Source organism: Erythrolamprus reginae, chromosome Z, assembly GCF_031021105.1.
Source record: "Erythrolamprus reginae isolate rEryReg1 chromosome Z, rEryReg1.hap1, whole genome shotgun sequence".
Classification (NCBI taxonomy): domain Eukaryota; kingdom Metazoa; phylum Chordata; class Lepidosauria; order Squamata; family Dipsadidae; genus Erythrolamprus; species Erythrolamprus reginae.
In genome coordinates, this window is record NC_091963.1 from 11889808 (window position 1) to 11907560 (window position 17753).

Consider the following 17753-nt stretch of genomic DNA (forward strand, 5'->3'; position numbering starts at 1 on the left):
GTCTTTACAAGGATCACAGAAATAAATGGAATGATAGTTTTAGATCTTTGTGAGGTTTGTAATCAGAGAGAGGAATAGCATCGTTTACTCTTTGGAAAATCAGCAATATGTTATGAATGAACATCTGTGAGAGGAATAGAGGATAACAGAAGGCTCTTGAATCTTATTTCTTTCTGATCTGATGCTACTACGAGAAATAAAATAAAAGGCAATATGAATTTCACAGAGACATTTTAAATAATCAGCCCGGCAAATTACATTGTAAAACTCAACCAGCAACATAGCACCATCTGGCGTGAGAAGAAGGAACACGCAGTGCAGGTGGTTGTTTTTTAATCCATTGGCAATTGGGGACATTGGAGGAACAGTGACATCACTTCATAACGATGATATAGCAGGCTTCCTTGCCAACAATGTTTTTTTTAAAAAAAAATTGCAGGTATTAGAATTTTGTTTTGCAACTAATATGCATTGTAACATAACAGGAGGAGGGGAAGGAGGAGGAGGTAATGGTGGTGACGGTGGTTTGTAATATAGCCCCTACGTCATTTTTCAGGGGCAATCCTCAGTCTAAAAGCATTATGCTCCTATGTTTTCATTTGAAATGCCACTGAATTTATTATTCTGGAGCCTCTTTTGAGCTAAATGGAGGGTCTGTCTCTGCAGACTCCTTCGTCTGCTTTCACCAAGAAATAAGTAAATCTTCTATTGTTGCTTACACTTTTTAGCAGTCCCTCTGAACAATATAAGGAAGTTTATGGCTGTGTGTACCTGACGCAGCCATGTTGCAGGTTCAAATTCTGAATAAAAATAAGACCAACACAAAATGTCAATTTTGAGCATCTTTGAGGTTCCAACTATTCTAAGAATCACACATCATTCTTTAATGCCGTTGATTTTGACTGGATGGAGTGATAGCAGAGAACAGTTTGGGGAAGAAAACAACCGTTAAGCTCATGGCCAGGAGGAAAAAGCCTTTTTTGCAGCTGTATGTGTGCCAATCTAGCTGTTGAGTAACTGCTGTTTCTAAACAGTCTTTGCTATGGGGAAGTTAAAGTTCATTTGGGTGGGTCACATCTGTGCTCTGCTTTATTTTGCAGACAGGTATTACAAAGGTGTAAGCATATTTCTATATTGCAAGATTTGACACAGATCTGTTGTTAATGCTGAGAACGGGTAAATACTAAGGCTTTTATTACGATGCTGGCTGATTAACTTGTTGACTTGTGGTAGGAGTCTGTGCATATTCATGCACTGGTGTTGAGTTTCAAGATATATATTTTAATGCCTGTATTTTAAATTGGTCTTCTAGGATGTTCTGAGTTTGTCCATGATTGCCCTTTCATTCTGATGAGTTTTAGACTGTATTGAAGATTTTTTTATTTACTTATTTATTTATTTATTTATTTAGACAGTAACTGCATGGTCCAGCTAATTTAATTCCATTAAAAATGGAAACAATAAGAAAATCCCTAGAAATAGTAGCGTGCAATTTGTGCTTCCTTTGCTGGCTTGTACTTTATATCCTGCTTATCTTCAGGGCCAAAGTCTAAGTGATAACTAAGAAAGCAGCATCAGATTAGCTTTTAAAGCCTGTTAATGTGTTGACTACTTTAACATGGAAAAAAAAGTCACAGGACTGACCAGGTGTAATTAAAAACAGGATTTCCTTTGCATTTTAAATAATAGGGAGAATTTCTGCAATAGCTATTTCACTTGGCGCTTGAATATTAGGTTTTCTAAATAATATGGAGGTAAGAGAGAGATATTTTCTGTAATTGTACATAAAACCATTTTTCTTTTGGTTTGGGTTGTTATTCAGTGTAACCAAAGGTTGCAAAAGGGCATTTGGGGGTATGGGGGTGTTAAGGAATCTGACACCTAATTGCAAAAAAAAAAAAGTAATGTGTAAACTAATTCAGAGACAGAAAATCCACAATCCATTAAACTTGATTTAAGCATTCATGTTGCACAATTGACATGATTAAAGCATGCTAAGAGAATGATTCCTTCTTAAAGTCCATATTCATGAGGACTTTCTCAAAACCCCATGTCTATTATTCTTGATTAATTTGGAGTGCTCTCATTATGGCAGATACAGATTGAAATCATTCTTACCCTTGACGTACTGTTTATCACAGGAGAGAGAAAAAATACAGAACATTTTTTACATAAACAAAACGTATGGGCATTAACTGAATAGTTCTTACTTTTAAAGGATTTCTTAGATCTGTGTTTCAATATTAATTGTAAGAATGATGAACAGATTTGTATAATTTTTATGTAGCTCATCATAATTATTTTCCAAAATTCTTTACTTTGCTGGTATAGTTTTTAATCTTATAGTATTATCAGCAAGATTTTAACATATACTTTTAATTAATATTTCATGGCAGTGAAACAAATTTTTGAAAATTTGTATTTACAGTGGTCCATCGATTTTCGTGAGTTTGAACTTTGCAAAACATCTATACCACGGTTTTCCAAAAAAATATTAATTAAAAAATACTCTGCAGATTTTTTTTCTATACCACGGTTTTTCCCGCCCGATGACGTCATACGTCATCACCAAACTTTCATCTGCTGTTGTTATCGCAAAAATTTTGCCCATCATCCCTGATGGCCCAAAATCTCGGCCAATCAGTGGTATTATTGCAAAAATTTCAGCCGTCATTGCTGATGGCCCGAAATCCCGGCGTGCATTACTACTTTTACAACTAGTGTACAGTATTAAAACTTATTGGAAGACATACCCAAGATGCCTCCTAAATGTTCCACACGGAGCGGAGGCAGTGACAGTAAAAAGAGCAGGAAGATGCTGACAATTAAAGAGAAGATTGAACTGTTAGATATGCTAAAAGGGGGTTGCTCATATGCGGAAGTTGGGCGGCACTATGGAATAAATGAATCAAGTGTGAGATACATTCGGAAAGATGAAAAGAATATAAGACCAACAGCTATGATCACATTCAACAAGGCAGCAAAAAGGATGGTGACACCTAGAGCCGGGATGGCACAGCAGGTAGAGTGCTGTACTGCAGGCCACTGAAGCTGACTGGAGATCTGTAGGTCAGCGGTTCAAATCTCATCATCAGCTCAAGGTTGACTCAGCCTTCCATCCCTCCGAGGTGGGTAAAATGAGGACCCGGATTGTGGGGGCAATAGCCTAGCTCTGTTAAAAAAAGTGCTATTGCTAACATGTTGTAAGCCACCCTGAGTCTAAGAAGGGCGGCATAAAAATCGAATGAATAAATAAAATAAACGGCTTATGAAAATGGAAGCTGCTTTGTCCGTGTGGGTACAAGACTGCCGTAAGAAGAGCATTGCATTGGATACCAATATGATATGGACAAAGGCACAACAACTCTACACCCATCTGGCGAACAAAGAATGAGGCGATGCAGCTAAGGGAGAAAAAGATGTTGATGAAGGTGCCAATGACTTAGAAGACCCCCAGCCATCAACATCTCTCTTGCTTTCTTCCTCTCTCTCCCTCCCTTCCTCTCTCCTCTCTTTTTCTTGCTCTCTCTCTCTTCCTTCCTCTCTTCTCTCTCTTTCTCTCTCTTGCTTTCTTTCTCTTTCTCTCTCTCCCCCCTCTTGCTCTCTCTCTCTCTTTCTCACTTTCTCTCTCCCTCTCTCCTTTCTACCTTGCTCTGTCTGTTGCTCTTTCTCGCTTTCTTTCTTTCTCTCTCTTTCTCTCTCTCTCTTTCTCACTTTCTCTCTCCCACTCTCCTTTCTATCTCGCTCTGTCTGTTACACTCTCTCTCTTTCTCTCTCTTCCTTTCTTCTCTGCGGAGGCCGGCGAAGGTTTTTATTTTGAATGTACTGGGTGGGCTGGCAGGGGGATGAGAAGCGTGCATGCACGCATGCCCAACATTCCAAATAACCTTCGCTGGCTTCCACTGTGAGAACACCTGCCCTGCCTCTCCTGCAGCCCCCTTGCTGACAGCTGGGATGAAAGCGCTCTCAGCTAAGGGACTGTGAGAGGGGTGGGGCAGGCATTCCCAAAGTGCTCAGAACGGCTAGTGGCCGGATGAGGAGGACAAGAAGCCGTAGCCGCCAGCTCTGCTGCGGGAGGAGCCGCACCCAAACAAAGCTGGAGAGAGGGCCGGATCGGGCAGGCGTGGGGCAGTGGTGAGAAGCCGGGGGCACAAGGGGGCCGGAGGTGTTGGGGAGGCGGAGACGGCCAACATTCAAAACAATCTTCGCCAGCCTCCGCACTTTCATCGCTCCCCACCCCCAACTTCTAGCCCGACTCCTTGTGCGGCCTTGGAGAAGGGTGGGCGGGGGGTAGTTTTTGGCTGTCTATAGCCAAAAATGGTGTTTTTACTTCCGCATCTCTACTTCATGGAAATTCGACTTTCGCGGGCGGTCTCGGAACGCATCCCCCGCAAAAATCGAGGGAACACTGTATTTATAAGTTCGGAAGGAATATTCCTATTTCATTTTGATTATTTTATTTTGGGAAAAGCAAGGTGTACAGGGGAAAAAGCAGAGGTTAAACACTGGAATATATTGAAAGTTCATGGTAGGATGGCTATAACAGTCAGGCTACCAATGTATCCTGAAGAAAGCTAAACTCCACAAAAATAATATACAGTGATCCCTCTATTATCGCGAGGGTTCTGTTCCAAGACCCCTCGCGATAATCGATTTTTTGCGATGTAGGGTTGCGGAAGTAAAAACACCATCTGCGCATGCGCGCCCTTTTTTTCTATGGCCGCGCATGCGTAGATGGTGGAGTTTGCGTTCGCCGCCGCCCACGCAAAGGGGAAACCCCGATTCGGCTCCTCGCTGCTGCTGCGCTACCGAGCAGATCACCTGCTGGGCGGCCGAAGGAACCTTCCCTGGGTCTTCCCCCTCTTGCTGGCGGGCGGGCGAGCGGCGGGCATCAGCGAGGAGCCGGGGTTTCCCCTTTGCGTGGGCAGCCGGGAAGACCCAGGGAAGGTTCCTTCGGCTGCCCAGCAGCTGATCTGCTCGGTAGCACAGCAGCAGCAAGGAGACGAATCGGGGTTTCCCCTTTGCTTCCTCCTGTGTTAGAATTTCCTCTGTATTTGTAAAGACAGATGGGGGTGAGGGTACAAAGAGCTGCTCCTTAAAGAAATGTTCCCTAATTCTTAGCAGATGGGCTTATGAGTATGAAATCTGTAGAGAATTGCAGAGAATAATAGAAAATAAAGAAATCATTTGAGAGCATTTCACCAAGGCAGCCTTCGTCGGTACCATCTTGGATCCAAAACAAAATGTGTGTAACTTTGAATGATCACTAAACAAATGATTGAAAGTCAAGGACTACCACTATTGTGTACCTAGACTACTTCTGAGTTTTACCATTAGTGCACAATTTACTGGTTTAGAACCAATGCATAAACTACAGAGGACAGTACTCAAAGCTACAACATAACATCAAGAGATCTCAATTAGCTGTTTCATTGAAACCAGAAAACAGAACTGATCCTTCAGATCCATTTCCAGACAGTTGCAGTAGATATTAGTCTAATTTTCTACATACAGTAATACCTCATCTTACGAACTTAATTGGTTCCTGGAGGAGGTTCATAAGGTGAAAAGTTCGTAAGACGAAACAATGTTTCCCATAGGAAACAATGTAAAATCAATTAATGCGTGCAAGAAAAAAAATGCAAAAATGGCGCTCTGCTGGGCGCGGCCACCCGGCTGTCACCTTTTGAAACAGCTGGGCACTTCTCAGCGTTCTCCCGAATGCCGAACCTGGAAGTTCGGCAACAGTTCGGGTTCGGGTGGCCACCGAGAAGCCCCGCCGCCTGGCTGTCGCCTCTTGAAACAGCCGGGGGGCTTCTCGGCGTCCTCCCGAACCCAAACGCCAAACCCGAACTTTTGCCGAACTTCCGGGTTCGGCATTGGGGAGGCCGCTGAGAAGCCCCACTGCCCAGCTGTCGCCTTTTGAAACAGCTGGGGGGCTTCTCAGCATTCTCCCGAACGCCGAACCCGGAAGTTCGGCAAAAGTTCAGGTTTGGCGTTCAGGTTCAGGAGAACGCCGAGAAGCCCCGCCGCCCAGCTGTCAGCTTTGCAAAAGAGCCGCGGAGCTGTCGGCCGGTCGGGAGGCTCAAACGGAGGTGGGGAATCCCAATAGGGAATTCCATGGGTGGAGCTTTGACGTCACAGAGACATCCTTCCTGGCCGGCAGAAACGTGGACTCCAGGAAGGACGTCTTCGTGACTGAGAGGTGGTGGGCTCTCCTCATTGTATGTATTCAATAAAATATTAGTTGACAATCATCTATGGAATGGTTTAATTGGGATGTACTAATCTGGATATTAGGCTGAATATTCTAAATGTTCTCTCCAATTCTAGGCTTTGCCATTCTCTTTCTTCAGCCAGCAAGCCAAAGGTATTATTTACAGTATATATATCTGGCAAACAGTAGACATAATCTGCCAAACATTTTCACAAACCTGTCAAAGGATAGCTATCTGTTGATTTTTCATTATTAAAGGAAACCAAAATCAAATCTGTCCTATTAAGAGTAGAAGGTATCATTGTGGACTGTTCCAGGTGGAATCATTTCAAGCATAACACAAATGTTTGTTTAATGTGATAAACCTCACATAAAGAAATAAGACAGTTGTAAAACACAGGGATTGTAAATATTCAGACTCCCCAATGATACGGTGATATTTATATTAATAGCTTGAAAAGTGTTATAAGAACCTTCAGGTTCACTTCGTATGTCTTCCTTGATTGCTTCTTCCCTACAAAGCATGAAATGCAGCATTTATTACCTTTCTCCAGAGGCTGCTGGTAGTTAAAATCTAATAGCATCTTGAAAGCCACAGAATGTCTACCCTGAAGAAGATTCTATTTACTTCTACACCCGTGATGGCTAACCTTTGTGGCCTTGAATGCCAAAAACGCACACGTGCACACAAACACATAATGCAATGTGCATGTGATGCCCCATGCATGTGCCCTGCCCCCATGCATGCATGCACAACACTCCATATGCACAAAGCCCATGCATGTCCTGCCCCACGCATATGCACATGCAACCTGAGATGTGCATATATTTCATCCGCAGCAGAGACTCAAAAACCAGTTGGCTGGTGGGAGGCATGCGGGCATGCACAAGGATCTGAGCTGGGGCTACGGCTCATGTGCCCGCAGAGAGAGATCTACTCGCCACCTATGGCATGCATGCCATGGATTTGCCATCACAGTTCTACACTGTTCCACAGAGCTTGCAGTGTGTTGGCAATTAAAATAGTTGTTCTTGATACTACTAACAGAAATGGAACATAACAATCTAAACTGAGAGTAAGACTTACATATTTGGAAGCCTTCCAAACTGATATACAGTGGTACTTCTACTTAAGAACGCCTCTATTTAAGAACTTTTCTAGGTAAGAACCGGGTGTTTAAGATTTTTTTGCCTCTTCTTAAGAACCATTTTCTACTTAAGAACCCAAGCCCGGAAAAAATTTCAAGGAAATTTGAGAGCGGCACGAAGGCCTGGCCAGTTTCCTGCCTTTCCACTTTTAATCCCAGCCATCTCAGACTTTTCTGGGCTACCAGAGGAGTCTTTTGGTGGCACGTAAGGAGGCTTTCACAGTCCAGAGCGAACAAAGCATTTTCCTTTCCCTCGGTGCGTGGAGAGGGAATAAACCTCTGCCAGCGCCCAGATAAAAGAAACGTTCTTTTCGCTCTGTACAGCGACTGTCCTCCTCCTCTTCTTCCTCCTCCTCCTCCTCCCACCCAAATTCCGAGCTTTTATTTCTTTCCTAATGGGTTTGCATGCCTTATTAGCTTTTACATTGATTCCTGTGGAAAAATTGCTTCTACTTACAAACTTTTCTACTTAAGAACCTGGTCAAAGAATGAATTAAGTTCTTAAGTAGAAGTACCGCTGTACTGTATTTTTTGGAGTATAAGACGCACCGGAGTATAAAATGCACCTTAGTTTTTTGGGAAGAAAATAGGGGAAAGAATCTGCCTACCAAATATTCATCTGGCTAGCGTCTTTAGTCTGGTCAGCTTCAGCACATTATTTTATCCCCTGGTCAGGACTTTTAAAACGTTTATTGGGGAGAGTAACAATGAAAGAACTTGCAAGCCGGTAAGAGCTGGGAACATCATTAGCACCTGGAAAGAAATATTTGGAGCAAGTTAGAGCAATGGAAAAAACCCTGCAAAGACTTAGGGCTTGGAAAACATTCTTCGTAGAGAAAAACAATGAAAGCGCCTGCACGGTAAGAGCTGGGAAGATCGTTACAGGGGAAGCTACATTCAGAACATAAGATGCACCCAAATTATCAGCCTCTTTTAGGGAGGCAAAAGGTGTGTCTTATACTCCGAAATATATGGTAGTTTTAGTAAAATGAGATATGAGACCTTGGAGGCTTCTGCACATGGACAGAGGGTCATTTATGGGACCATCTCCTGCCACATATGTCGCAGGGCTCTATAAGAACATACAGAGTGGGCTTCCTCCAGGTCCCTGCGACCAATCAATGCAGGTTGGCGGGGCCGTGGGGGAGGGCCTTCTCTGTTGTTGCCCTGGCTCTATGGAACCAACTCCCCCCCTCGAGGTCCATATTTCTCCCATCCTATTGGCTTTTCGTAAGGCTACTAAGACCTGGCTTTGCCTGGGGCCCATGAATTTAACAACTATCATGGCCATATTGTATGAATGTTATGTATGCATGTTAATGGGTTAGTTATTATGGTTTTAATTAAGATTTTACAGTTTAAATTTTATATTTGACTTCTTAGTGTTTTTGGAATTTTATACTGTTGTAAGCCACCCTGAGTCCTTTGGGATTGGGCATCATAGACGTCAAAAAAATGAATGAATGAATGAATGAATGAATGAATGAATGAATGAATTTCCCGATGTGAAGCGAGCACACATGCACAAATGCAAACATCTGGCACGATGCAAACCGGTAGGGAAGGTTAAATCGAACCCAACCCCGGGCTGTGGACACTCCTTCCGCCTCCTTAGCTTTTTAACTTTTCAAATTTTAACTTTGTTTTTTGTTCTGCCTTTAACTCAGATTTTTCTTTTAAGAATATGCTTTTTATACCGCTTTATAGTCTTTATTTTTAAATTGACATTAGCTGAGATGGATAGTGTAGAAATATGATAGATAGGAGAGAAGGAGAAGGGAGGGAGAGAGAATGACAGCACTTCTCCTGGTCCACATTGCCCTTTCAAAATTACACAACTTATTTTCATTAGTATTACCGACTTGGGCTGCAAAAATCCAGCCCTCAATAGAAAACTATTGAAAAACAAATTATTCTGCCATCTACTGGTTCTCTGGATTTTTATAGTTCATCTGCAGTAATTTTAACCTCTATGCCAGTGATGGCAAACCTTTTTTTCTTTGGGTGCCGAAAGAGCATACATGTGCACTATCATGCATGTGCAAGTGCCCACACCCATAATTCAATGCCTGGGGAGGGCAAAAACAGCTTCCCCCAACCCCCGGAGACCCTCTGGAGGCCGGAAATAGCCTGTTTCCAAAGTTCTGTTGGGCCCAGTAGGCTCGTGTTTCACCCTCCCCAAGCTCCAAAGTCTTCCTTGGAGCTGGTGGAGAATAAAAACGTCCTCCTCCATCACCCCGGAGGCTCTCTGGAAGCCAAAAATGCCCTCCCAGCATCCCTGTGCAAACCAAAAATCAGCTGGCTGGCACACACATGCATGTTGGAGCTGAGCTAGGGCAACAGCTCACACGCCAGTAGATATGGCTTCACATGCCACCTGTGGCACCCATGCCATAGGTTCGCCATCACTGCTCTATGCAATCCATATGTTGGTTCCATGCTGGTGCATTACATCAACTCAACCAATCAGTCCCTTCTTTCATTGGTCCTACCTACTCTGGACAATGAGCTTTTTTTACAATAGCTTTTAATTAATGTGAATGCTCAGATTAAATAAACCTGCCCAAGAGCCACAAGATCTTCCAATGCTCTTTATCCAAGTGTCAGTGTTCCAATATCACACACACACACACACACACACACACACACACACACAAAACCAAGTTTCTTTGAGCAGGAGAAAAAACAGACACTTTCCACACAAAGCAGAAGCTCCCATATTTACTTACACATAATGATATTGATTCACAGAATAGATGTGCCAAATGTTAAGGGCATTTGAGCTCACGCACACTGTCTTCTAGGCCCGAAGCAACACACAAGAAAAGCATAAATTCTAAATAAATCAATCCGATGTCTACGCTTTGCCACGTGACTGCATGAATAACAAGCTGTGAGAGAATGTAATGTATCGTATAGTCCTCATCATCTTCCAACTTAAGAAGACGAACAAAAAGAAAAAAGAAAAAGAAAGAATAACAAATGCTGGAAAACGGTGCCAAACAACAAAGCTTGGATTTTACACATGCACATCAATTCAGCCCTAAAGTCTTAAAAGCCCAGAGGTCATCTCAACCACTTTAATACCAAAGGGCCTAACGATGCCGCAGATCGAGCACCAAGCCCGAACCTGCTTTTGTCTGCGAGAAGATGAAAGCTCCGTAAAACAGGTGAAGACTTCTTTTGAATCATCACCTGCAATTAAACAAAGGAAAATGTAGAGGAGGTGAGTAAGCTGAACTTGACTTTAAAAGGCACCAGCGGAGCAGGTGGATGCTTGCTGAAGACGGCAAGCAGAATTTGGCTGTCATTCCCTCACCAAATTCAGCACCACCGCCTGCCTTCCCTGGGGGAGAGGAACGGGGTCACTTGCAAAGAAGAGGGTTCCAAGCAGAGAAGGAAACAGAAGAATGAAATCCTTATCTTTCTGGTTGCCTTAAATTTTTGTAAACATTGAATTTTAATAATAATGTAAAGTAGTATTTTTTTAAATAATAATAATAATTTGGCTAGAAATGAAATCTCTATGCACACAATATTGCATGTCAGGAGGATAAACCTAAAGTTCCCTGAAAGTCTGTAGAGATTCTCAGTCATCCAGGTTGTGATTGTCCCAAGGGTGTTTTTTCAGGAGGCAACTGGGCTTTCTTGTGTTTTTTTTCTTTGAAGACATTTCACTTCTCATCCAAGAAGCTTCTTCAACTCTGACTGGATAGTTCCCCGACTGCAATCAGCACCTGTTTTTCACACCATAATTCAACAGAGCAGCTGCCTAAAATCAGCCCTGCCATTTTCCTCTACTGTCAGGTAGGAATTTAATAAGAAAACAAGTTCTTATAACAAAGTAAGTTCTAAATAAGGCCCAGAATAAGCTTTGACAATTTAAAAACAACTTTCTGAGAAAAGAAATAGAACATTCTGGCCCAGCTAACATATATATTACAGATTAACTGTGGACTCTGCCTCCACAAAAATTGATTAAATGTGTCCCACAGCCACAAGAGTACTCGTTTTTATCTTACCAAGGAATATCCATGCATCTGTTTTGATGAATGTGCTTGCCATGGAAAGACCTAAGACATGATAGATTCTCACGTAGACATGCAGGGGGAAATGGATGAAGGTATATTTATCATAATCAGTTTTGTGGTGCCATCTTGCTCAACTCCAATGCTCATTTTATAATTCAATTGTATGAAGAATCCACCAGAGATCCAAATATAGTGCTTGTAATTACCGTTGCTTGAGGTCTGCATGTAGATGCAGACACCACTCATGAACAATTAGGAGAAATTAGGAACATCAGAATCCTCATCACCTCTGCAACCTATCATCCTTGAGATTCTTAGAGGGAACCAAATGATGGTCCTACCCAAAACTGTATTTTTCAATGTATAAGACCCACCTTATATGCGTCTTATATTCTGAATGTAGCCTTTTTTCCCCCCAGCCCTAACTAGCTGATAACAATCTTCTCAGCTCTTACCATGCAGGCTCCTTCATTGTTTCTCTCTGTGAAGAATGTTTTCCAAGCCCTAAGTCTTTGCAGGGTTTTTTCATTGCTCTGAGTAAGTTTCTTTCCAGCCCTAACCAAGTGCTAACGATGTTCCCAGCTCTTACCCGCTTGCAAGCTCTTTCATTGTTACTCTCTGTGAAGAATGTTTTCTAAGCCCTAAGTCTTTGCAAGGTTTTTGCTCTAACTTGCTCTAAATAAAATTATTTCCACTCTAGCCAGGTGCTAATGTTCCCAGCTCTTACTGGATTGCAAGCTCTTTCATTGTTACTCTCTCAGAATAAATTTTTAAGCCCTTAACCAGGGGATAAAATAATGTGCTGAAGCTGCATCATTTCTGACAGCTACAACATTTCTGACAGGTGGCAGCCCAGTTTTGTCTTGAAAGCCTCCAGTGATGAATCTCCCACAATTTCTGAAGGCAAGTGTCCCATTGGTTGATTGTTCTCACTGCGATGAAAATTTCTCCTTATTTCTTAGCTGAATCTCTCCTTGATCAGTTTCCATTCATTATTCCTTGCCTGACCATCAGGTGGTTTTGAAAATATATAATTGCTTGGTCTGTCCAAATACAGTGGGACAACAGGTTTTTCTGGAAGGAGCCTGTGAAAAGTATTATAGTCCTAATTCATCAGCAGGACATCAGATCAGGGAAATACAGTGTATAATATAAGGCAATATATTTCAAATTATAAGTGGTCTATTTTGGAGGCAGCATGTTCGCCCAGCAATTAAGATGCTGGGCTTGTTGGCTGGAAAGTCAGCAGCTCAGGTTCAAGACTGAATGCCATACGACAGGGAAATGCCAGATAACATGGAAATGCCTTCAGACAATATTGGCTCAATGGAGATGCTGTCAGAGATGAGCACTGCTTCCTATAGTTGACAATGACTAATGGAGTGAAATCTGCAGGGTCTTCTTTTCGCACATTATTTTAGTAAGAGACCGCTAAAAGATTTATTTTCCAAAAAGTTACGTCATTCTTCACATGCTTTGGAAGAAAAAATGGGGGAGGGAATCCCTTTGTATTGTTAAGATTGAACATTTAATACAGTACAATCATTCCAGCTTTCACAATTACCTCTGTTTTTAATACACAAATCTATTTTGTTTGTTTGTTTACCCATGTTAAATATGGCAAATACAAGCAGATAGGAGTCATTTTGTAAAAATGGTTGCAGGAGTCACCTGCATTGTAATATTCCTATTATTTTGTTCTGGGTAGCCAATGTATCCATTTCACAACCTAACTGTACAAAACTAAAATAAAGAGGTTGATGAAATGGAAAAGTACAACTTTATTGTACCAGTTACAGAATTAAATTATCAAGTCCTGAAGCTCTTGTGTTATTGAGCAGATCGGGCCACAGGAAGCTTTGGGAACTTTTTACCAAGCAAACAAAAGGGGGGAACAAAAGATAAAAAGGAAGCTAAGCAGCTACTCTGCACATAGAATATTAATAGAAGATTATTGAGGAGATATGTTAAAGGAGCGATAACTAAAACTCAATTTAGAGAATTGGTATATGTGATGTATGTTGTGTATGTTGCTGATGTGGAGGGGAAAAATACTTTTACTGAAAAAACACACACATATATACTATTTGTACATATGTTTTCTCCCAAAGATGAGAAATTGCATACTGTACCAAACTTGGCAATTGCACTGAACTACACCTTTTAAAAATGGAAAGACACCTTAAGAAACCTTTTAGCTAAGGACTGTCTGTATTTTTGGAGGCATTAAGAATGCTCTGTTGAGGGAGGGCTGTTCAATTTTGACATAGATGGCCTCTTTGAACCCTGTTTCAAACCAGCAGTCCTCTCTGTCAAAAATATGCACACTTTTAACCTAAGAATACAACTAAGGCAGAAGCTTGTCCAACCCAAGAATAAAACACCCAGACACAAACTGAGCAACGTAGTATATGCAGTATAATGCAGTGAAACATGTGCCGATCTGTCTATTGGGAAACAAAAGTTCGCTAATGTTTGGCTTTTGGGTGTTTGAAAAGACAAGATTCAGCAGTATACGGTGTCCCCTCACTTTTCGCGGGGGATGCGTTCCGAGTCCGCCCCCGAAAGTCAAATTTCCGCGAAGTAGAAATGCGGAATTAAATACACTATTTTTGGCTATGAACAAGCCTTCCCTTAACACTTTAAACTCCTAAATTACAATTTCCCATTCCCTTAGAAACCATTTAGATTATTAGTCACCATGTTTATTTATTAAAGTTTATTTTAAAAAATATTTACTAAAGGCAGACGAAAGTTTGACGATGACATATGACATCATCAGGCAGGAAAAACCGTGGCATAGGGGGAAAACCGCAAAGTATTTTTTAATTAATATTTTTGAAAAACCGTGGTATAGACTTTTCACGAAGTTTGAACTTGCGAAAATCAAGGGAACACTGTATCTGCATTTAAAAGACAAAGGCCATTCTTTTGAAGATAGCAATGTCCACATTTTGGACAAAGAGTTACACTACTTTGAAAGAAGGGGTCAAACAGGCCTTTTAAGTCAAGGAAGGAGGGATTATTATTATTATTATTATTATTATTATTATTATTATTATTATTAGATTTGTATGCCGCCCCTCTCCAAAGATTCGGAGCCGCTCAAAACAGCAATACAAAAAACAAATCCAATGATTTAACAAGCAACATCATCTATCTCCAATCAGCAACACAATCCTGTCAGCAGTTCCAAGAAGGCTCCACACCCATTTGCATTACTCAGGTGACTCTAAGGATAAACCTCCAAGTGGCAATGACTGTCTAAAAGAATGCATATGACCAGCTGTCTGCAAGGAATATAAATCCTTCCACTCCCCAACATCCAGTCAGAGCTGAAGAAGCTTCTTGGATGAGAAGAGAAATATCTTCAAAGAAAAACAAGAAAGTCCAATTGCCTTTTGAAAAACAAAGTTCCAGGGCATTATTTTATATTATTGTTGGATTAAAAAACCAATATTCCTAAAGTGCGTGGAAGGAATATAGAGTTGGCTCATTTAATCAAAGTTGTAATAGATATAATTGATTTTGCTGATAAGAAATGAATGATTAAATTTTTGGGTTTTCTTTATAGAGGTAGTTTTCAACCTACAACCACAGTTGGGGTGAGAATTTCCATTGCTAAGCAAAATTTTACAACTTTTTTATCATAGTTGTTATGACTGCAGTTCTTAAGTGAATCACACCATTGTTTACCAAGTGCAGCATCTCTCATTGACTTTGCTTGTCAGAAGATGGTTTGGAAGATCACAAATGGTAATTTATATGACCCCAGCATGTTGCAACTATCATAAATATTCTGCAACCATAAATATATGGCAATTGCCAAGCACAACATGTGACCACCGGTATACTGCAATGGTTGCAAGTGCAAGGGCTGGTCCTAGGCCATCTTTTTCATTGTCATTATGACTTCAAACAATTGGTAAATGAATAGTTGTAAGTCAAGGACTGTCTGAAGTTAAATATTGAGATATCGGAAAAGAACTTATGTCATATTATAAGAGATAGTGGTAACTTACTTTTTATATGGAGGGAGGAATGTTCTTTTCCACACTTTCTATTTTTTTTCTCTTTACTGTGGTACATCTACTTAAGAACGCCTCCACTTAAGAACTTTTCTAGATAAGAATCGGGTGTTCAAGATTTTTTTGCCTCTACTTAAGAACCATTTTCTACTTAAGAACCCCAGCCAGGAAAAATTTCCCAGGAAATTTGAGAGCAGCACAAAGGCCCAGCCAGTTCCCTGGCATTCTTTCTTTCTTTCTTTCTTTCTTTCTTTCTTTCTTTCTTTCTTTCATTCATTCATTCATTTATTAGATTTGTATGCCCCCCCTCTCCGTAGACTCGGGGCGGCTAACAACAATAATAAAACAGCGTATGACAAATCTAATATTAAAATAACTAAAAAAAAACTTATTAAAACCAAACATACACACAAACATACCATGCATAAATTGTATAGGCCTAGGGGGAAAGGAGTATCTCAATTCCCCCATGCCTGATGACAGAGGTGGGTTTTAGTCCCGGCCATCTGCACTGCCAGAGGAGCCTTTCAGTGGCGCTTAAGGAGGCTTTGGCAGTCCAGACGAATGAAGCATTTTCCTTTCTCTGGGCGCTTGGACAGGGAATAAACCTCTGCCAGCGGCCAGAGAAAAGAAACACTCCCTTCGCTCTGGGCAGCCGAGGAGTCACTACAGCGAAGGAAAGGCACCAGCTACAAAGCGAGTAAGTGAGAGGAGAGGGGAGCCCTTCAGCATGGGAAGGAAGAGGCAGCAGGTAGCAGCAGCCAATGTATGGGAGGCAGTGTATGGGAGGCAACCTCGCGCCGGGTGTACTGGAGGAGCGTACTCCTCCTGTCCGCCTCAGAGTCCCTCTTTTTTTTTTTAAGCCTTAAAGTTTTGGATTTTTTTTATTCCCCTCCCCTCACCTTCTTCCCTTGGCAGTGACTCTCCTCCTCCTCTTCTTCCTCTTCCTCCTCCTCCCACCCAAATTCCGAGTTTTTATTTCTTTCCCTAGTGGGTTTACACGCATGATTTGCTTTTACATTGATTCCTATGGGAAAAATTGCTTCTACTTAAGAACGTTTCTACTTAAGAACGAATTAAGTTCTTAAGTAGAGGTACCACTGTATTTTTTTTTTGTAGTATATACAGTATTAGGTTTTTTATTATTTAAAAAAAACCTGTAATCTCTAATGAAATTATTTTTTAAAAAAATCAAATGAGCAAGCTACACCTGGAATTCAAAGGACTCTATTGGAAATGCAGCACCTCCTTAAAACCTACTCCTGCCAGCTCACCCAGCTGCCATCAACTTCAGAAAGGGCCGCCCGTGCCTATTCAAAATAGAGCTTGATCCGGCATATATCTGCTACTGTTGTTTCTGAAGGTCACATGTTAGGTTCAATGTTCCAGGAAAAAGAAGAGTTCTCTAGAACACATAAACCCTGTGCTGGAACCCACTGGGAATGATGTTCTTGCTGCAGTTATAAGGCATGTTGTAACATTTTGCCTGTCGGTGTTCCCCTGGAGCATAACACTCCACTAGAGAATAATGAATACATTGAGTAGCTTGACTGACAGCTCCAGCGGCACCTAGAAAAGAATCCTGATTGCAACACAATGCCAACCCTTGGCTTAAAATTTCCTTCTGATCTGCGCCACCAGAAGGATGCCAGCATTTGTAAACACTAAGGCAGTTTCCACATTCAAATGCACACATGCACCTACACACATGGATAAAACTAATCTAGGAAGCTTTGTTCCAAAATGCAACTGAATATCCATGGTGGTGCTATCAGAACTCACTGCAAGAGCAACAGTATATTTCACACATATACTGATCCACCTCTTCCCCAAATTTTTCAATTCCAATGACAAACCAACCCTAAAAGTTATTGTCAGTTTTAACCCAACAGGCGAGTAGAAGAGGTGTTGATAGAGAAAATCTAAAATGTAGCCCATCTATTCTTTCTATCCGCCTTGATTTTAGCGCCACCTATCATTACACATACATTTAAAAAGAATACCTCTGAAATTGGTATGATAATCTTGTAGCTTTTTTGTGTGACAAGATCAGTTTTGACAGCAGAAATAAATTCTGGGTCCCAGCTATGAGCTTTAAAACAACTTGGATTGTATCTACTGTAGGGCTAAAATATGGTTTGGATCAGCTTCTCCAATTAATTATTTCAAACTCTTATATATAATTAATTAAATTTTGGAAGACCAGTGTTTGCATAACCTCACAAATGCACTGAGGTCATTAAATTCATGGATAAATTAAACAAACAGTGAATGGCATAAGGACATTATGTCAAGGATTAGCTCAATCCTAGGTGATATTCCATTATGC

General features: G+C 41.2%; 1 protein-coding gene across 1 annotated transcript in view; it reads left to right on the plus strand.

The window, feature by feature from the left end:
* The first annotated feature begins 2758 nt into the window (after window positions 1-2758).
* Window positions 2759-17753, plus strand: part of LOC139153314 (putative deoxyribonuclease TATDN2) — a 46337-nt gene continuing 31342 nt past the window's right edge. Inside the window, exon 1 of the mRNA XM_070727065.1 lies at window positions 2759-3022. Coding sequence (XP_070583166.1) covers window positions 2759-3022 — 264 coding nt within the window. The remainder of the gene's footprint in view (window positions 3023-17753) is intronic.